We start from the raw sequence: 20879 nt of genomic DNA, 5'->3' as shown, positions 1-20879 counted from the left end.
TAGCCCCTCTTCCTGGGGCACAGTGCCCAGCAGTGTGTTCCCCAGACTGATTTCTACAGAACCGAGTGTGAGGGGGGGTGGTACCAGTGGCCAGGCCTCTCCGGTCCCCACGGTGGCCACGGCAGGGGTGGGGCAGGGACAGCGCTCACTACTTGGTGGCGTCCGTGTGTCTGTCCACTGACCCACTTCCGTCCCGAGTAGACACAAATCATGAAGGGCCCAGTTCTGTCTGCCTCCTCTGCTAGGAAGCTTTGACCCAGATTTACTCAAAAGGAGCTTGGCGGCGGCTCGCACCTTATTTCCGAGTCTACTGTTGGCCCTCATCCTCGTACGTGTACCCTGCTGCTGCTGTGTTTGTTTTGGCAGTACCAGGGTTTGAACTCAGAGCCTGGGGACCCTCACGCCTGTCATGTAGCAGGGAACCTGAACAAGCAAGGGAGTCACTAGGAACGAGAAAGGAGGAGGACCACAGGGAAATGAGAACCCTGGCCTCTGCATCTGGCCTCCGGACCAGCGGATACCCACGCCTGCCGGTGTGTCTGCAGGGGAGGGGAGGGGACCAAACGTTATTTCCGGCAGGACGGCGTGTCCCGGAGGCCGGCTGGCGGGGGCTGATCTTCCACGGCCGTGTGACCGTCCGCGGGACAGCGGTGGCTGGTGTCCTGGGCTTCCCAGCCCGCCCCGTCGCGGCAAGCCTGCTTTGCTCGGATGGCCCAGGCCAGTCACCCAGCAATGTTGGTGACGTCGGCAGCCGGTTCATCTCCCACAGCGGTCAGCAAACAGCAGCCGGCAGCCCCCGCCGCGTCCTGCCACGGAGAAAGCACGGGAGGAGGGCGAGAAAAGCCCTCCACAGAGGCCGGGACAAGACCGAGGTGAGGGTTGTGAACAGGTGTGTTTCACGTGTCAGCTCACGCGGGGCCGCGTTCGTCCTGCAGGGTCGGGCGTCGGTTCCATTGCGTCTCCTTTTTTTTTTTTGGCCAGTCCTGGGGCTTGGACTCAGGGCCTGAGCACTGTCCCTGGCTTCTTCTTGCTCAAGGCTAGCACTCTGCCACTTGAGCCACAGCGCCACTTCCGGCCGTTTTCTGTATATGTGGTGCTGGGGAATCGAACCCAGGGCTTCATGCGTACGAGGCGAGCGCTCTTGCCACGAGGCCATATCCCCAGCCCGCGTCTCCTTTTGATACCCTCCGCCCTCCCTTGTGGATTAGGGACGTTCCTTCCGCGCCATCGCACGTGGGAAGTTGGAACGGAAGACGCGGTCCACAGCACTCACTCACGACTGCGCGTGGGGCCGGGTCTCAGCTTGACCTGGTGCTTGGGCTCTGGGGCGCCGGGAGGTGGGCTGGGAGGGAGGTTCAGCATCCCGGCGTGGACGGGCGCCCTTTGCGGGCCGCCAAGGAGTCTGACAGGTGCTCAGGGCCTTACGTTTGTCAGGCAGGCACTCGGCCGCTTGAACTATGCCTTCAGTTATCTTTGAGATAAGCTGTCACTTCCGTGTGTGTGTGTGTGTGTGTGTGTGTGTGTGTGTTACCAGAGTTCTGAATTACCAGAACAGTGCTCTACCTCTTGAGCCATGGCCCTGGCCCTTCCTTGCGTATGTTAGTCTTTTTTTAAATAGGTTCTGTCATTTATGGCCAGGTTGGTCTGGACCGCGATCCTCCTATTCATGCTTCCCGAGTAGTTGGCAGAACAGGTACGCGCCGCCTCACGCAGCCATTGACTGAGACGGGCGTCTCATAAACGCCGCTCCCTGGCTGGGTTCAGGCTGCAAACCTGCCAGGCTGTGCCCCCCTCGTAGTTGGGATTACAGGCAGGTGCCTAGCTTAGTGTACATTTTTTAAAAAGTTTTTTTGGAAGCCAAGTACCGGTGGCTTGTGCCTGTAATACTAGTTACTTGCAAGGCTGCGATCAGGAAGATGGTGGTTGTAGGCCAGCCCGGGCAGAAAAGTCAAAACTCTATCCCAGCAGTAAGCGTGGTGGGGAGTGCTGTCGCCAGTTTCTTACCAGCTATGGTAGGAAGCAAAAAACAATAGGATTGTGGGTCAGGTGCATGCCCGAACAGGAAACAGAACGGCGTCTCGGAAGTACTCCGTACAAACCGGGCGCCGGTGGCTCACGCCTGTAACCCCAGCGACTCAGGAGGCTGAGACCCGAGCGTCACAATTTGAAGCCCGCCTGCCCAGGAAAGTCCACGACCTTCTTACCTCCAATAAACTACCCCCGCCCCCCCCCCGCCCCCCGCAAAAAAAGCCACATGTGGAGCTGGGGCTCAAGTGGTAGAATTACTAACCTTGAGCAAAAGAACCTGAACTCACATCACCCAGGGCCCCTGAACTCATGTCCCAAGATTGATGTGTGTGTGCGTGCGTGCACACATACACACACACACACACACACACACACGCACACGCGCGCGCAGTGAGTGCGTTGTTTTTCTTGTCTTTGTGGCTGACCGGCCGCTAGAGGGCGACGTAGCCTTGCGCGTTGAGCTCACCGGCACCGGGTCCGGGCTGCGGGCGTGCCCGACCAGGCCTGGTCCCCGGGGTCCTGGCTCCCGTCCCCCGAGAGCCTGGGGACGTGACGGGACGTGGGCTCTGTAGGAGGAAGTGACGGTCCGGGGCCGGGCCGGCTGGGGGAGGGCGCCGTCGGAGGCCCCTCCGCCCCGCCCGCCCCGCCCGCGGCCGGGCTCGGTCCCCTGCCCCGGCTCTCACGCACGTGCGGCTTCAGGGAGTTTGCAGTCTCTGTTCCCCGGTGGCAGGCTTTGAGGCCTTCTATTTTATTTTACCTTTATTTATTATCTCTAGGTAGTTGTACGGAGGAGTTGCCGTGCTGGGAATGTGGCCTAGTGGCAGAGCGCTCGCCTTGCATGCAGGAAGCCCTGGGTTCGATTCCTCAGCACCACATATATAGAAAACGGCCAGAAGGGGCGCTGTGGCTCAAGTGGCAGAGTGCTAGCCTTGAGCACAAAGAAGCCAGGGACAGTGCTCAGGCCCTGAGTTCAAGGCCCAGGACCGGCCAAAAGAAAAGAAGGGTGGGGGGAGGAGGGAGAGGCAGGAGGAGGAGGAGGAAGACATGCGTTGGACGTTCCAGTCCTGTACCTGCCGAGAGAACGTGACAGCATTTTCCTGACCCGCTCGTTCCCCTGGGCGGCGTCTTCGGTGTCCACCGCTCTTCTTCCCGTGTGATCGTCTGCCTGTCGCGTTGGGGAACTACTTCTGTGGATGCAGAGAGGGCGGGCGGGCCGGCTTGGGCCGCCAGCCAGGCGTCCGGGCCCGCAGCCTGGCGCTGGGCCCGCAGAGAGCCGCCCGGAGCCCGCGGGGCCGTGCCCGGCGCTGGGAAGGGAGCTGTGCCCCCGCGGGGCCCGGTGCTGGGCACGCGCCGCCACCCAGGAGGCTGAGGTACGAAGATCAGGGTTCAGAGCCAGCCCACTCAGGAGAGTTTGGGGGAGTCTTTAATAAACGATCTCCCCACCACCAAAATAAAGCCAGAAGCGGAGCTGTGGCCCAAAGGGTAGAGTGTCAACCTCACGCACCAAGAGCTCCGGGACAGCGCCTCGGCCCCGAGTTCAAGCCCCAGTATTGGCACGGAAAAAGGTGTGTGCAGGGAGGGGGAGGCTGGTCACCGCAGGAGAGCCGTCCATTCTATCGGGAGCGGCGCCAAGCTCTGGCCTGCTCTTCCCGGAGGGAGGGAGGGAGGGAGGGAGGGGAGGAGGGGAGAAAGGAAAGCTCTGCCAGGAGCCCAGGCCCTTGGGGGGGGGGCGTGCCAGCTGGGCTGGCCTTTGAAACGCTGGGTGAGCTCGCAGGGGGGTGTATTTGACTTGTCAAGCTGTGGGTCCCTTCACACAGCTCCAGTGCTGGGCCACCACCCTCCCCCCTCCCCCGGCCTCCCCCCCCCCCCGCCCTCCTCCCCGGCAACGGCAGTTTGTTTTTCCAACCAAAGCGTGCTTTCCCATCAGTGCCAGGGGTTCAGGGGTTCGCGCCAGGCGGGGAGCATGAACGGGCGCTTTCAGGGCTTCTACTCGGAGTCTCCAGGTCTTCCATCTACAGGCGGAGGCTGCCCGAGCCGCCCCGGCTCGCCCCACAGAACAAACACGGCAGCCGAGCGAGCGCCAGCGCCCTCAATGGGGCCCTTGTGCCCCGCGGGGAGTGGGGGGGGGGGGAACGTGTTCTTTGTCTTTCCCTGCTTCGTCGTGGCCGGTCCACAGCTGATGGACGCAGCGTATCCGCAGGTGGCTGGGGTGTGAGGGTCGCAGTTCAAGGCCCGCCCAGGCAGGAAAGTCCATGAGACGCGCATCTCCGATCGACCACTCCAAAAGAAAGCCGGGAGCGGCGCCGCGGCTCAAGCGGCAGAGCGCTGGCCTTGAGCACAAGCTCGGGGCGGCGCCCAGGCCCTGAGTTCAAGCCCCGGGACTGCATGCAAGCACGCACGCACGCACGCGAGCCCAGGCGTGGTGGTGCGTACCTGCAATCCCCGCGATTCAATAAGAAGCAGCGGTAGGAAGGTCATGGCCGCAGGTCTCCCAATCAGAGGCGTAAGCCCCCCCCCCCCCCCAACAACAAACGGAAGCAGATGCGGCAGGTGCGGTCCCCGCAATCCTCCCCCTCCACCCCGGCCTGCCGCCCCCAGACGGCTCCCCCCAGCCCGCCTCCTGTGCAGTAGCCACTCCCCTTCCCAGCTCCAAGCCCTCTGCCCTGCGCCCCCCCCGCCCCCCCCCCGCAGCTGGAGGACCCGCCCTCGTCCCACCCAGCCCAGCTCCCACGGGCCCCGTGCCTGGCGCTCGCTGGCCTTGGGGTGTCCCGGGCCCCCTCTGCGTGGCCCGGGCCCCTTCCCTCTCTCTGGCTCGGGGAGGCCTGGGAGCAGCCTCCGCTCCCAGGGCTGATACCGGGGGTGCGATGGGGCCGGCCGGGAGGACAGGTGGGGCTGGGGGGGGGGAGGGGAGGGGGCGGGCAGGCCGGGACACGCCCAGATGTCAGCCGTGGCTCCTCTCGCCTGCCCGCCCACGAGGAAAGGAAAGGCACGCGCGCCATTCGGGTTTCCTGGAAAGTGCGGTGGGCGCGCGGCGGGGCCGTGCAGCCAGGCCGCGGGGCAGCGCCCTCTGGTGGCCGCCGTGCGCACCTCCCTCCCCCGGCCCGCCGGGCTCAGGCTCTGTCCGGACAAACTTGGGTTTGGTAAAAATCACAGCCGGCCCTCGAGGGACCGTGGGACAGACAGGAGGCCGCCCGTGGGGGCGTGACGGCCTTGTCCTGAACAGACCGTTGGATTCCTCTCTTAAAAATGGCATTTGAGGGCTGGGAACGGGGCTCAGCGGCAGAGCGCTCGGCTGGCGTGCACGAAGCCCCGGGTTCGATTCCCCAGCACCACATGCACAGAGAAAGCCGGGGGTGGGTGGCGCTGTGGCTCAAGCGGCAGAGCGCTAGCCTTGAGCAAACGGAAGCCAGGGACACAGTGCTCAGGCCCTGAGTCCAAGCCCCGCGACTGGCCCCCTCCCCCCCAAAAGATAATTTGGTGTATTGGAGATACTAACCTCGGGGTTTCCTCCTTGCTCCACGGGTGCTTTGCCGTCTAAGCCAGGCCCCCAGTCCTTTTTGCTGTGGTGATTTCTTGAGGCAGGGTCTTGCCTTTTTGCCTAAGCCAGCCTAGACCCGAATGCTACTCGCTCTTCCCGCCTAGCTGGGGTGACAGTTTCGCCTTTCCCGCTTTGCTTTCTTGTTTTTTGGACTTGTGGGTAGTCCTGGGGTCTCCACGCAGGGCCTCCTGGCACTCGCTAGGTAGGTTGGGAGAACTCTTTACCGTGACCGTTTCAGAGGTGGTAGAGTGTTGTCACGTACTGGCTGTCCAGACTCCCCGTTACTACCAAGCCTCCTTCCACGCCGCCTGTGTTGTCTGAGCGCCGTCCCTGCGGGACCCGCTGTGGGTTGATGGCCCCACGGCCCTTCCCTTCAGTCCCTCGCCGTCTCCTCTTCCACGTAGGCCTGGCGGGGGGGGGGGGGGGGCGGGCCAGGCCCCGGGGCGGCTGTTGGGCGACCGCCCTCGCTTTGGGCATGCCTAACACAGCTTCTACTGTTGGCCTGGACGTCAGCCGGAGCGGGGTGGCCCCCCGGGGCGCCGCACCCCACCTTCCTGGCCCCCTTGCTGTTTCTGGGGTGCGGCGTTGGGGTTGGGAGTCTACCATCGCTCCAACGGGTGTTTGTTACTTTTGGTGGAAGATATTGTTTAGAAATGACACTTCTATACTGGGGCGGGGGGGAGCAGTTATTACCAGGGTGTCCTTGCTGCAAGGGCGTCTCTGAAGACAGCCTGGAGGGGTACCTTAGGAGGAATAAGTAGGAGGAAAGTTGAACAACACAAAGTCCAGCCACATCGTGGAGTACTACGTAGCTGCCAAAAATGCATACCTTCGAACCAGTATGGTCAAAGCCATGAACACGCAATTCCTAGCGGACTTGAGGGACGCCCTAGAAAAAGCACTCGAGAAGACGCATCCCCCCTAGAAGTCCAGGTCGTAGAGGAATTTAAACGGCGTTTTCCTCCAGTGCCTATGAGTTTAACTCCCCCGGGGTGGGGGAGCGGACGTCGTGTGCAGCGGTGATTCTTGCCACTCTGAGATGAGCACCCCGGTGGCACCGCGGGTAGTCACGCTACCCCTGTGCCGCTGTCGCCACCCTCGGGGCTGTTTGGCCCCCGAGTTGGGAGCTTCCGGTTGCTCTGGCAAAGTGGGAAGCAGGCCGGGCTCCTCTGGGCTCCGTGTGGCGGGTTCCGGCCCGCGGGAGCCGGGCCCTGTTGCGTGGGGCCTGTGCTAGGAGCGCGTAGCCCAGGAGCCGGAGGGGACCGGCGTTCCCCTGTGGGGGACAGTTAAGATCCACGCCGAGCAGCCCCCCCGATCGAGCTCACACCCCCTCGAGTTTCTCCCCACCACACTCCCCCCCCCACCTCGCCTCCTGGCAGACGCCGCCCTGCTTCCCGCGTGGCCTTTCCCGGCGCGGCTCTGCGGTCCTGGGAGCCAGGGTCACCTCGGGGCCGCTAAAGAGCCGGCGTGGGACGGTGGCCCACGCCTGCCATCCTAGCTGCCCGGGAGGCTGAGATCTGAGGATCGCGGTTCGAAGCCAGCCCAGGCAGGAGAGTCCACGAGACCTCTAGCTCCAATCCACCACTAACACACCCCAAGGGGCGCCGTGACCCAAGAGGTAGGGCGCTAGCCTTGAGCAAAATAACAAAAAACAAACGGCTCGGGGACGGGGCCCGCCGGTGCCCCGTGGCTTAGGGATCCCGGGGGGCGGGGGGCGGGCGGGGGGGGGACTCTAGACCTTTCTACAGAATGCCAGCCCGTGGGCGCCAAGGCACAAGCCGGGCTCCCCAACCCCCGGGGTCCCGCGCCCCCCGCCCCCCCCCCCCGCATCCTGTGACGTTTGACTGGACGGCGGTGCGCCTCCCCCTCCCCCACCCGTGGGGCAGCGTGGAAAGGAATCAGAGCGGCTCTGTTCCCGCCCCAACCCCAGTCGGAGTTGCGTCCGTGTGTGCTTGGGACGTGGCGTGCGTGGATCCCGTCGCGAGGGGGAATCCGGCGCGGAAGGCGCTCCGTAGGCGTGACTCCCCGCTTTGCCAGTTCAAATACGCTGGTCGGAGGACGCGCCGCTCACCCCCTCCGCCAGCCGCGACGCCGCCTCCCTGGGCGCGGCCCGGGCCCCCGCTTCTTCCTTCCGCACGCCGGGCAGACGCCCCAGCCGGAGCCCGCGACCTCGTGCTCTCGCTGGGCTTTCTCGCTCGCTCGTGGCTCGTGGCGGGTGCTGGCCTGCTTTTGCCACGCCTCCGGTCTTGCATTTTGCTGATTCGTTGGAGATGGGACGGGGGGGGGGCGGGGGGGGGACTTTTCAGCCCCGGCTGCCTTCGAACTGCGAGCGTCCGGGTCTCGACCTCTGGAGTCGCTTGGGTTACGGGCGTGAGCCGCGGCCCCTGGCTCCTTACACTTGCCTTCAACTTGCCCTCCCCCCGGCTCCGCCTCCGGTGCGCCGGGACCGCGGGCGTAAGCTACTGTGCCCAGCCGGGCTAGTTCATTTTTAAATCTGGTAAGCGCTGTCATTCCGGTTCCTCGCGGATTGGTTTCTCAGAAGCAAATACTAAAGTGTAAAGCTCTAAAGCCTGCCTGCGCTCATTGTTCAGGCTTCGTGACAGCGAGTTTGGGCTACTGGATTGAGAGGAATGATTCCCTCACGTCCGGGGCTCCTGCCGGCGACAGATTTGGGGGCTTGTGTGTGAGAGACTTCCTCGGGGCCACCAGGTTGGCTGACGGCTGGGCCGGTAGCTTCTCTTTCACGAGGATATCAAACCAGGAAGAAGAAGAAGAAGAAGCGAGGAGGAGGAGGAGGAGGAGGAGGAGGAGGAGGAGGAGGAGGAGGAGAGGAGGGAGGAGGAGGAGGGAAAGAAGAAGAAGAAGAGGAGGAGGAGGAGGAGAGAAGAAGAAGAAGAAGAAGAGGAGGAGGAGGAGGAGGAGGAGGAGGAGGAGAGAAGAAGAGGAGGAGGAGGAGGAGAGAAGAAGAAGAAGAAGAAGAAGAAGAAGAAGAAGAAGAAGAAGAAGAAGAAGAAGAAGAGGAGGAGGAGGAGGAGGAGGAGGAGGAGGAGGAGGAGAAGAGAAGAAGAAGAAGAAGAAGAAGAAGAGGAGGAGGAGGAGGAGGAGGAGGAGGAGGAGGAGGAGGAGCCGGGCGCCAGTGGCTGACACCGGTCATCCTAGCTCCCCGGAAGCTGAGATCTGAGGATGGCAGTTCGGAGGCAGCCCAGGCAGGCAAGACCGTGGGGCTCCGACCTCCAGCGACCCCCTCCCCCCCCCAATGCCCAAAGTGACGCGGCGACTCAAGTGGTAGAACACCAACCTTGAGCAAAAAAAAAAAAAAAAAAATCTCGGGGGCAGCCTCCCGGCCCCGAGTTCAAGCCCCAGGACCGGCGCGCAGATGAGACGCAGCTCTCCTCTTCCTCGCGCTTCCCATGTTTCCGGTGGCAGAGCACGTGGGAAGCGAGCGCGGGAGGCTCCGTTTCAGTCCGTCAGAGGTTGGATTTGGGAGCCGAGATTAGCACGCGGGGCCCGGCCGTCCATCCCGAACCTCAGTTTCCCCATCCGTCACGGGCGGGGCGGGGCTAGTAGGTCTGTGAACTCTGCGCGATTGCGCCACCCTCAGCCGGCCCGCCCGGGGCTCGGGTTACGGGTTACGGGTTTGCAGAAGGCCCGCCGAGCCCCAGGGCGAGGAGCGTCCCGGGCGGGCGCGTCGGCCCAGCGGGAGCGGGGCGCGGGGTGGGCCGCCTCCAGCCCCGGCCTTGGCTTCTGCCCAAGCCCAGCGGCCCCGGGGCCCCCGGGATCAAAATAGTCCTGTGATGTCATGCGGGCCTGGCAGCCGGTGCCCGCCCACGGGGGCCGGGAGGGGGCCGGGATCCGTCCACACGGGGCGGTCTCCCGTTACAGGCTTTTTAAAGACACACCAGACCGATCCGCACGGGACCGGCTGCCCGCCTCGCCTAAGTGGAAGGAGCAGGGCGGGCGCCCCGGAGCGGCTGAGCTGGTGCCGCAGGCCGGCTCCCCCCCCCCCCCCCCCACGCACCTGGGGCCGCGGCGGGTGCTGCTATGCCGGCCACGCCTCCCCATGAAGCGCTTCGGAAGCCTCCGGAGCAGGAAGGCCAAGGAGCAGAGCCGACGCAGCCAGAGGCGCCAGTCGGAGCCGCACGGACTCTTTGGTAGGATGCTGCCCGCCCCCTCGCCCGCTTCTCGGTGGGGGGGGTGAGGTGGGGGGGCTGTGCGCGGGGAGGGCGCCCCGGGCGGCATGCGCACTGGGGCTGGGCCCCCTTGCTCTGGGCATCACCCTGAGATTAGTTACGGGGGCGAGTGCCCCTTACTATGTCCTACAGCTAGTCTCGTGCTAGACTTGTCTTCCTCATGGGTCCCCGTGAAGCTCAAACACAGACAGACCAGCCCCCCCCCACCCCCAGCAGACTGGGGAAGGGGAAGACTCGGTGGGGAAGCCCCGTGCCGGAAGCCGGGGGCTCACGCCTGTGATACCTGCTACCCAGGAGGCTGAGATCTGAGAGCTGCAGTTCAAAGCCGGCCTAAGCAGAAAGTCTGTGCGACTCCCGTGGTCAGCTAACCACCCGAAAAAAGCCTTTGGTGAAGCTGTGGCTCAAATGGTAGAGCGCCATCCTTGAGCAGGCCCCGGGCCCGGGCTCTGAGTTCACGCCCAGACCCAGTACCCACGTACACTAGGAATGGGGGTTGGGGGGACTCTGGTTTGGAAGGGCACAGTGAAGGCGTGTGTAGACAACCGTTGACGAAGAGCGGGAGCGGAGCTGACTCCCTCGCCGCCCATCCCGCGTCTGAGAGGTTGAGCTCAGAGGCCAGGGAGGAGGTGGGAAGCGAAGCAGCTGGCTTGTCGAGGAAGAGCTGGTGTCTGGCTCTCCTGGGTTTGGGGTTTAGGGGACTCGGACTCGCGTGGCTGAAATCAGAGGCCCAGCACCCGTGGCTCAGTACCTCCGGGCGTGCACTGTGTGGGTAGGAGCCCGGAGGGCGGATTGCGGGGCTCCCTTGGCTCTGGGAAGCTGCGGGCCCTCCCGCCGGCTCTGGGAATGCACAGGGTCCGCCCTAAGGACCTGCAGGAAGAAACACGGTCATCATGTCTGCTGCCTAGGAGCCCTGGTTGCAGTCTAGAGGGGAGCCGGGCACTGCGGCTCAAGCCTGCGAGCCTAGCTGCTCGGGAGGCAGAGAGTGGAGGTTTGTGGTTCAAGGCCGGCTTGGGGGTGGGGTGGTATGGGGGGAGGAAGCGTATGAGACTCTGTCTGAAGCCGTGACCGGGTGCGGTGGCTTACACCTGTCCTTCCCTGTGGTTGAGGCTGGCAAGGAGGACTGTAGCCCAGCTGTACCCGATAACGTGAACCCGATAACGTGAGGCCTTCCTGGATACCGGAACAGTTGCCCTGGCTACTCAGGAGGCTGAGATCTAAGACTCGCTGTTCAAAGCCAGCCTGGGCAGGAAAGTCTGTGAGACGCTTACCTACCATTAACCACCAAAAAGCCAAAGGAGAGCTGTGGTTCCGTTGGTAGAGTGCTAGCATCGAGCGAAGCAAAGCTCAAGGACAGCACCTGAACTCAAGCCCCAATACCAGCACAAGAAAATAAATAAATGAATTTTAAAAAAAAACCAGCACAAAAAAAAAAAGCTGGCTGAGTTGTGGAGCACCTGTTCAGCAAACTCGAGGCCCTGCGCTCAAACCCCGGTACTCCTACCCCCCAAAAGACTCTATGTTCTGGTTCAGTAACACAGAAATAAACACTTAGTGTAGAATTAAGTCAGAACCCATTATTGACATGCAGATCTGGCTTCACTAATGGGACAGGCAGACAGACCCATCATTAAAGGCCTGGCCCGTGCCAGACGGTGGTTCGTGCTGTGTTGTCTAAGAGCTGGCTGTCATCCCGTCTTCTACACGCCGAGATCAAAAATAATACTTGCATCTCCACCCAGCTCCATAGGGACGTGCGTGCAAACGCCATGTTTGCTTGCAGGGCCAGGGCAATGGGGGGGGGGGCGCCCCGAGGCTCCCCCTGGGATTTGACGAGCTTGGGGGCCCCCGAGACCCAGGCTGATCCGCAGCCCAGACCCCCACCCCACCCCCCGGGCAAGCCTGACCTGCTGGCTGCCGTCCTCCCGTTGTCTCTGTGAAACGCGCGTGCACCTGACTCAGCCGTGCAGATGCGTGCGCACGTGCGTACGCACAGGTGCGCAACCTGGCGCTGGCACTGTCCGCGCGTGCTCACCGGTGAACTGTGAACCCAGTGAGGCCCCGCCCACTTCCCAGCCAGGCCCCGCCCCCCGTCAGCCTGCGTTTCCCTCTGAGCTGCTACCACCTGGGGGGTGCACAAGGCCCCCCCGGACCACACGTGCCAAGGATCCTTCTGGATCCCTTCTCCCCGAGGACCCTGAGTAGGGCAGGCAGGCAGGCAGGCAGGCCGTGGTCACCTGACCATGAGAATCCGGAAACAAGGCCTCACCAGGCCCCGCCCTTTCCTGCGCCAGCCCGGCTCTGCCCAGAAGACAACCCTCCCCCACCGGGAGCCCCCCCCCCCCCCCGCTTCCCGGCCCCGCGTGGTGGTTCGGGTTCTGGTTTTGTTTCAGGGGGGGCGGCAGGGGCATCTCTTTTGGATTGCTGAGCCCTGCGCAGGACTGGACACGGGAGGAAGCGTGGCCAGACCTCAGGAAGGGGTCGAAGACGCTGCAGCAAGACCGCAGAGCCCAGCGGAGCGAATCGAGGGAGGACGGCGGCTTGGGAAGGGCCTGCGTTTTGATCACGGTGACCCTGGACCGCAGTGGATTCTGGTTCTCATGGCCCCGGGACCTGGGGCTGGACCCTCCCCCCTCCCCCCAGGGCAGGACCTGGCTCGGGATCAGCCCACAGACCCTGGGCAGCGTTGGATATCCAGGACGCTCCCCTGGGCTTCCAGCTCTTCAGGGCGACCGAGAGTTCAGATGGGCCTGGAGCGCCGAGATTGGTCCTTTAAAGGACCGAGGAGGAAACAGTATGTGAAGTCTAAACACGAGGGAGAACAAGTCAACAGTGAGCGCGCCCAGGGCGAGGCCCCTGTACCACCCGGCGTCCTTGGCCGGGAGCCCCAGAGCATCCTCGCCCGAGACCAGGCTAACTGGAGACAAGAATCCTGCGGGCTTTCCTCCTGGCAGTGGCTTCGAACCGCCATCTTCAGATGCTGGCCTCCGGAGCATCTAGTAACCCGTCAGCCGTGACGAGGGAATCCCACGTGAAAAAGAGAACCCGGAAGGAAACACAAGGGCTCGGCTTTGCCTAGTTCAGCCCCCCCGGAATTCCTGGTGTATATAGCCCGGATTGCAGCTCGGTCCCATAGGTGGGCAAAGGACAGTAGGTCAGAAAGTCATTTGTTCTAACACAACAAAACACAGGTGGTCACGGCCTACCCCAGCTCAAGCCACCAAGAAGGACACCAGGGAGGGCGTGACACAACTTTTTATCACCCCCACAGAAAACAGGCAGACCGCAGAGAGGAGGGCCTCGGCTTCAGTGAGGCCGGAAGGTTCCTTCCCAGCCCGGGTGCGGTCGGGCTGGGCGAGACATAATGATGACTGTCACGTCAGCCCGATCGTTACCGTCAGCGTCACCCGGTGGGGCCGTGCCCGGCTAACCCCGGCTTCCGAGGAGTTCCCGGGAGCACGCGCTCCGTCCACGGCGGGGGAAGGGTCCTGGGAGCGTGTCCGTGGCCTCTGGGTCCCTAGGGTCAGGTGGTGCACAGCGAGGGCTCTGATTGGCTCGTGTGTGTATAAAAGGCGGGCTTCCTGGGGGAATCTGACCAGCCCCGGGATGGCTGGCCGCGCGCGCCCTCCCTCCCCAGTCAGCGGGGCGTGGATGTTAGGACGTCAGGAAGACGGAAAAGCAGCTCGGAGCCGGTAATCCCCGCTGCTCGGGAGGCTGCGATCGACGGAGCGCGGTGTGGAGCCGGCCCGGGCGGGACGGTCCCTGAGACCCTTCCCTCTACCTAACCACGCAAAGCAGAGCCAGAAGTGGAGCAGGGGCTCAAGCGGTGGAGCACCGACCTCGCAAGAGCGTGAGGACCTGAGTTCAGGCCTCGGTACCGCCACCGAGACGCGAAACAAAACAACAGGAGGCCCTGTGGTCCTCGGCCTCCCTTTTAATTCCCCTTTAATTTCCCAGCGTTTCCAGCTCCCCCACACCCCAGCAGGGAGCCCCCTCCCCGAGAGCCAGCGTCTGGGCCTGGAGACCCTGTCTCCCTGAGGGCTGTGGAGGAAAGGGGCTGGTGTCCCCGAGCCCAGATGCCCCCCCCCCGACCGCCTGGAAGGTGCGGGGGGGGGCTGGAGGGAGGAGGCCGGGACAGAGCCAGCCTGGCGGTGAGCCCTGAGCTGGGGGCAGGGGCCAGCGCAGGGGTCCTCGGGACGGCGCCCCCCTGTGGCGATAAGGGACACAGACAGGGCCGTGGCCGTCACCCGATTCCGCGCCAGTGAGTTTGGCTCACCTTGCAGAACCGGGAAAGCAGATTATTCCTCCCAGACGGCTGTCAGCATGACCTGGGAAGGAAGCTGCTCTTCTGGAGGTTTCTGTGCGCCACCCCCCCCCCCCACCCCGCCGCATCCATGGTCCCTGATCTCCTTCTGGGTGCTGAGCACCTTGCGGAGACACTCACTGGTCACCTGGAAGGTCCTCCGAGCCCCAGCCCGGCCAGGGCCCACGACGGGAACCTGGCAGCATGCTCGCCAACTCACATCCGGGTACCTGTTGGAGCCTCCCCTCTCTCACGCGTCTGAAGTCACGCCTGGCACTGCAGACCCCGCTGCGCAGACGCAGATGCAGGCGTCTCCCTTACCTGCTGCCTGCCCATCCGTCCCCCCGGGAGGTCCCCGCTGGCTCCATCCCGTCCGTCCGTCCGTCTGTCCATCCGTCCGTCCATCCGCAGGGCTGGGAAAGGCAGCAGTGCTGAGTTTCTAGCCACTCGCCATCGCTATGGTAACCCCTGACTCAACACCAGCCTCACGCTCAAAATAGATCACCTTCATCCCGGGATGGGAGAACCAAAGGCGATCACACAGGGAGGGCCCCGGAGGGACGCTCGGGCCCGCACAGTGGGGCCCCCCCGAAGTGGGAAGGCCAGGCAGGTGCCACCCCTGTAGAGGGTCCCCCAGGGTCCTCCAGACCGGTGGTATGCGCCGTGTTCCCCGCTGCTGCTTTCTGGACCGGAGCACGGAACTGACGCGCACACCGTGAAATGCCTAGCTTGTGCCGCCTTTCTTTCTTTCCTTTCCTCTTTGCTCGGCTGGGCGTCCAAGCCTGGCTCCGTAGCTCGGGCTGGCCTCGAACCCTCAACCCCTCCCGCCCTCACCCCAGCGGGCCGGAACTGTGAATCTTTTTCCAAGGCCAGAGACTCCATTAGCAAGACGGCACGAGAGCTCAGGATCCCGGCAGAGGGCAAGGGGCAGAAAGGCCCGGGACCTCTTGAGAAGGGGCGTGCGCCTGGCGGGGGGGGGGGGGCACGTCCGGTATTCCCAGTGCTCCCCGCCGGGGCGGGGCCCGTCTCCTGCCCCCTTCCCGAGGTGGGGGTGACGACTTCCCATGCGTCCATCGATCCCGTGGTCTGTGCGGTGAACGTCAGCCACGGGACTGCTTGAAAGCTAGGACACTGTGCCGGCCAGGCCGGCTCTGCAGCGCCCACCCCCCCCCCCCCGGGGGACGGAGCAGGGGAGCCGGTGGCCAGGCTTCCAGGGTGTCTGGGGAGTGAGGAATGTCGCTGTGGGCGGCGCAGGCAGGCGGCGTGGATCTAATCAGAGGCGGCTGGTGTCGGCCGCGCAGCCAGGACGAAAAAAATGTGCAGCTGGCAGCCTCCCCCGCAGTGGTGTTGAGCTGTGGGTGACGGGGACCTCGTGCCCCTCGGGGGGGGGGGGGGACGGTGCAGCAGGGCCCCTGGTCAGCCCTGTCTGCCCCAGCACTGGTACGTCAGGAGAGCACCTCAGCCCTGCAAGTCCGGTTCCCACGGCCCCCGGCGGGACCCCCGAGGAGGGAATGGGTAGGGGCGGTGGTTTGTGGTAACGGGGGAAAGGAAGCCCCTGTATCTACCGGGAGAGAGGGGTGGGGTCGGGGGAGGCAGGAGGGAAGGGCAAAGGGGGAGGGGCAGGGCAGAAGGATGGGTGGACGGGGCAGAGGAGTGGGATTGGGGGAGGAAGAGGGAAGGACTTACAACCTTAAGCTTTGTAGCCTGAGTTCTAGGCCACGGGCCCAGAGGTTGCTCGGGTTCCGTCCGGCCACTCTCCCAATACGCAGATGGAGAGATGCATGATGGGAAAAATAGAGGTGCACGGTGGGAAGGGCGGAGGAAGGAGGGAGAGGTGCATGGTGGGAAGGGCGGAGGAAGGATGGAGAGGTGCATGGCGGGAAGGGCGGAGGAAGGAGGGAGAGGTGCATGGTGGAAGGGCGGAGGAAGGATGGAGAGGTGCATGGCGGGAAGGGCGGAGGAAGGAGGGAGAGGTGCATGGCGGGGAGGGCGGAGGAAGGATGGAGAGGTGCATGGTGGGAAGGGCGGAGGAAGATGGAGAGGTGCATGGTGGGAAGGATGGAGGAAGGATGGAGAGGTGCATGGTGGGAAGGGCGGAGGAAGGATGGAGAGGTGCATGGTGGGAAGGGCGGAGGAAGGATGGAGAGGTGCATGGTGGGAAGGGCGGAGGAAGGATGGAGAGGTGCATGGTGGGAAGGGCGGAGGAAGGAGGGAGAGGTGCATGGCGGGGAGGGCGGAGGAAGGAGGGAGAGGTGCATGGCGGGGAGGGCGGAGGAAGGAGGGAGAGGCGCCTGGCGGGAAGGGCGGAGAAGGAGGGTGTTTATGCTGCCATCTTCGGGGCGCAGACATGAGCTTCAGCGTCACTGGGTCAGGAGCGGCGTGCGCAGCACTACGTCAGTCTGGCCGGTGGCTGTCGCTCATTTTCAGGGGAGCTGTTAGCGCTGTCCTTGCCTGAGGGGCGCCATCCGTGAGATGGGCCCCCTACGTCCCCCACATCCTCATTTTGGGTCCCTTCCGTGAGCGCTCGCCACCAGTCCTGTCCTTGCTGGCCCCGGGTGGGGTCGGCCAGCGCGGGCGTGGGGCGGGCAGGCATCGGGAGCGGGGCGGGCGGCTGTCCTCCCGCTGTTACGCTGCGGGCCTCCTCCGGCTGGGGTGACGAGCCCCACGTGTAGCCGTTCACGGATCCTCCAGGCTCCTGCGAGCTTTTCAGGCGTTTGTTCCTCGCGAGTTCCTTGCACTCTTTACGTGCTGTCCCGGAGCTTGCTGTCTAGCCTCGTCACGTGTCCCAGGATGATGGATGTGTTCTTAGAACGAAAGGGACCCGTGTCGCACACGAACCTGCACCCCGGCAGGCCGAGCTGGGGCCGGGCCTCCGGGGCCACGTGAAGAGCATCGTCACCCGATCGTTGGAAACGAGAATCCTTGCCTTCCGGGAGTAACGGTAGCAGTGGCACGCGCCCGAGACGGAGCCGGCAGCGTCTGGGCACGCGTCGCAGGGGCGCTGTCCCGGTCGGGGTGTCGTGGCTTTGTGCAAGGCTGCGGGTCCGGCAGTCTTCCGTGATGGCTCTCGTTACCGGGCCGCCGTGAACACGAGGTCGCCTCTTTCAGAGTCGCCCATCTTCATTTCCTCGTCGTAGGGTTCGGTTAGGGCTTGACGTAAGCAACTCCATCTTGATCCTGACCAGGCCTGCTGGCCGTGGTGGCAACAAGGAGGCAGCCGCGTCTCCTCCCGGTGGTGGCGGTGTAACGCCCCGTCCGGGCGTCTTTGTTTAAGCAGCTGCGGGAACACCTGTGGCTCCAGCTGGGGGGGTGGGGGGGCGCTGAGGTTTGAGATCAGCCTGGACACCATGACGAGCCCTTTCCTCCTCCGCCGCCAGCCAGGTCTCCATCAGATCCAAGGGTGCAGCCTGTCCTGGAGGGCCTGGGGGAGGGGGAGGGGGCGGGGACTCACTCTGAGACCTGCGGGCTGAGGCTGCTCCGCCTCAGAAAGGCCAGTGTGTGTGTGTGTGTGTGTGTGTGTGTGTGTGTTTGTGCGTGCGTGTGCCCCTCTACGGAGAGAAAGAGGGAGAAATCTCTCTCCACCTCCTGAGGACGCCGTGAGGAGGCGGGGCCATGTGCAAGCCAGGACAAAGACCCTCCCTGGACCCCAATCGTGCCGCTACCCTTTCTGGCTTCTAGAACCATGCCGGTGATAACCAGTGACGCCTAGGTCATCGCGTCGGGGGGCGGGAGGGGGCCTGCGGAAGGCCGGCCCGAGGGAACTCCCCGGCCAGAGCCCCCCTCCCCTGGAAGCCGTCTGGGGAAGGCATACACGGTGCCCGTCGCGGTAGCTCACGCCTGGAATCCCAGCTACCCAGGAGGCTGAGACCTGAGGGCCGCAGTTCAAAGCCAGCCTGGTGAAGGAAGCCCACGAGACCCGTCTCCAGTGAACCACCACACAGCTGAAAGTGGAGCTGTGGCTCTGGTGACAGAGTGCCAGAACTCACACGAAACCTTTTTCTTGGCCCAGGTCGCCTTGAATAGAGCTTTGGGTGTGACTTGAATTCTTTAGCCGTACAATTACAGTTTCTTGAGTAACTCATCAGTGACTTCTCTCTGTCTCTCTCTGTCTGTCTCTGTCTCTCTGCCTCTCTCTGTCTCTCTCTCACTCTCATTGGTATTGGGTATGAACTTAGAGCCTCACCCTTGCGAAACAGATGGTCTAGCCCTTGAGCCACACCCCAGCCCTTGTTTTCTTTAGCTTTTTGTTGTTGTTTTTTCCCAGTCCTGGGCCTTGGGACTCAGGCCTGAGCACCGTCCCTGGCTTCTTTTTGCTCAAGGCTAGCACTCTGCCACCTGAGCCGCAGCGCCACTTGTGGCGTTTTCCGTGTACGTGGTGCTGGGGAATGGAACCAGGCTTCCTGCGTGCTAGGCGGGCGCTCCACCGACCACTCGCGGCCCTGTTTGGTTTTTGAGAGACTCTCGCACCCACGCCTGGGGCGGCTTGAGCCTCGATTCTCCCTTGTACACGTTGCACACAGCTGCAGTGAAAGGTTTGTCCTGCTGGCCCTGGTGTCTGTTGGTTGAGGTAAGGGCCTCAAGAACCTTTTGTGCCCAGGCTGGGCTTGAACTATTATCCTCCAATCTCTGCCTCCCAAGTAGCTAAGATTACACTTGTGGGGAGGAGAAAAAAAAAAGCTAAAGGGCAGCGTCCGGGCTTCTGAGTTCAACCTCCAGGAAAAAAAACCCACTTGTCAGTCACCACTTTTGGCATGCATCTTCTTTTTTTTTTTTTTTTGGCCAGACCTGGGCCTTGGACTCAGGGCCTGAGCACTGTCCCTGGCTTCTTTTTGCTCAAGGCTAGCACTCTGCACTTGAGCCACAGCGCCGCTTCTGGCCGTTTTCTGTATATGTGGTGCTGGGGAATCGAACCTAGGGCCTCGTGTATATGAGGCAGGCACTCTTGCCACTAGGCTATATCCCCAGCCCATGCATCTTCTTTTTAAAACCGATTTTATAAGGGCCGCCGCTCCTCTCTTTGTTTCCCCGACTCTCGTGGGGAGGGCGGCTTCTCCTACCGCCAGCGCTCATTTCCCTACGGGGGATGGGGGGGGGCTGTGGGGGCACCTGCCCTGCCGCCAGGGTGAGCTCCCAGATCGGCCATTGCTTTCACTCAGCAGTGCTCAGAGTTCTCGGCGGGAGGAGCCAGACCACGGGCCGTGATTCTTGCATTCATCCGGGTATTCCGCAAACACATCCTTTTAAATCTGACGCTGGGATCTGAACCCAGGACTCGGAGCTCGCTTGCCCGGTTTGCCGTTCTACCGCTCCCAGCATTCCGCACGGTGCCGTTTATCGGGAGCCACGCTGTGATTCCGTCCACACCACATCCTCCCGACGGAAACGCCGTCACCCGGGGCGTCGCGGTGCGTGGGAGCCGGGCCGAATTCTGCGCGTGTGGAGCACGGGGGGGGGGGGGGGGTGAATTTGTGGCCGGTGACCTCTGGTTTTAAAGCTGGGCGCGGAGGGCCGGGACTGGCGGCTTCAAGCCTCGTCTGAACCGTCGGCAGCCCGCGTGCTAAGCCCCCGCCCCCTCCATTTTTTTAACGAAGGCACGGGAACACAATGTACACAAAAACGACGAATCTCGGCCTCGTACCGGCGGCTCCCGCCTGTCACCCTCGCCACTCAGGAGGCTGAGATCTGAGGACGGTGGTTCCAAGCCAGCCCGGGGAAGGAAAGCCCATGAGACTCTCATCTCCAATGAACCACCAGAAAACCAAACGTGGCGCTGGGGCTCAAGGTGGCAGAGCCCTAGCCTTGAGCGGAAAAGCTCAGGGACGGCGCCCAGGGCCCCGAGTTCAAGCCCCACAACCAACAACAACAACAAGAAGAGAAATGTTTCCTGGAATCCAGGTGGCCGGAAGATGGGAAGGCTGCTCGGGGAGAGACTCAGGAGCGTGGCGTTGTGGCGGCCCTGGCTCCTGCCCCCCTGCCTCTTGCTCCGGCCTCGGAGTCTCTTCCTGACCCTCACCTCCCTGGCCTTATCTTTAACCCCCCCCCTCCTCTCCCTCCTTCTTCCCCTTTCCAGTCTATCTGTCTGCTTTCCTGGATCACAACTCAAATTGGAATTTTTAAAAAATCGCCTTTGCTTGTGTGTGTGTGTGTGTGTGTGTGTATGAACGCGAGTGTGTCCATGTGTGTGCTTGTGCCAGTACGCAGACTTGAATTCAGAGCCTGGGTGCTGTCCCACGGTACCCCACGCGCCACAGATCTATCTACTCCTGGCTCTTTTTTGCTGGCTAAGTAGAGATCAGTCTCATGAATTTTCTTGCCAGGGTTGACCTAGAACCCTGATCCTCAGCTCTCAGCCTCCTGAGTAGCGGGGATTAAAGGCGTGAGCCGCTCCTTTTTGCCTGGATGGTCTTGAACTGTGATTTCTCTCCATTTTTTTTTTTCCTCCCCAGTGTCTAGGATGACAGGCTTGGTCTCCAGCCTTGGGTTAGCCATAGTCTAGTGGCGCCATCAGCTGGAAGGCAGAAAAAAAACTCGTCTGTCACCCAGATATTCCAGGGCAGCGTCGGGAACCCCAGCGGGACGTCTCTGAGCCCCACTGGGGAAGCGCCCCGCCGCACCGTCTGAGAACCCCCCGGGAGGATGGATGGGGAAAGGGCAGAGTGTGGGACCTGAGCCCCCGCGTTGTGCTGTTCTGGGTCTAGAGTGAAGCCAGGCAATCTCCCTGTTCCAGAAGGCTCTGAGTGTCCGCGTTACGGAAGCCGTGCCCGAGCAGGGCCTTCCCCAGCTGCTGGTGGTGGGTGCTGGGGGAAGGAAGGGGAAGGTGGCT

At 63.1% G+C, this 20879-nt stretch overlaps 1 protein-coding gene across 3 annotated transcripts in view; it reads left to right on the top strand.

The window, feature by feature from the left end:
* Prkag2 (protein kinase AMP-activated non-catalytic subunit gamma 2) overlaps nt 1-20879 on the top strand; it is a 152368-nt gene that overhangs the window by 46212 nt on the left and 85277 nt on the right. The window contains exon 1 of one of the 3 annotated variants that reach the window (XM_048340495.1): nt 9615-9717. The exons of the other annotated variants lie outside the window; for them this stretch is intronic. Coding sequence (XP_048196452.1) covers nt 9627-9717 — 91 coding nt within the window. The 5' untranslated portion in view covers nt 9615-9626. Of the gene's footprint in view, nt 1-9614; nt 9718-20879 lie in introns of those variants that run through there. 3 annotated transcript variants of the gene reach the window in all.

The sequence above is a fragment of the Perognathus longimembris genome, chromosome 2, assembly GCF_023159225.1.
Source record: "Perognathus longimembris pacificus isolate PPM17 chromosome 2, ASM2315922v1, whole genome shotgun sequence".
In the NCBI taxonomy this organism is placed as follows: Eukaryota; Metazoa; Chordata; class Mammalia; order Rodentia; family Heteromyidae; genus Perognathus; species Perognathus longimembris.
This window is presented reverse-complemented; position numbering and strand designations above follow the sequence as displayed.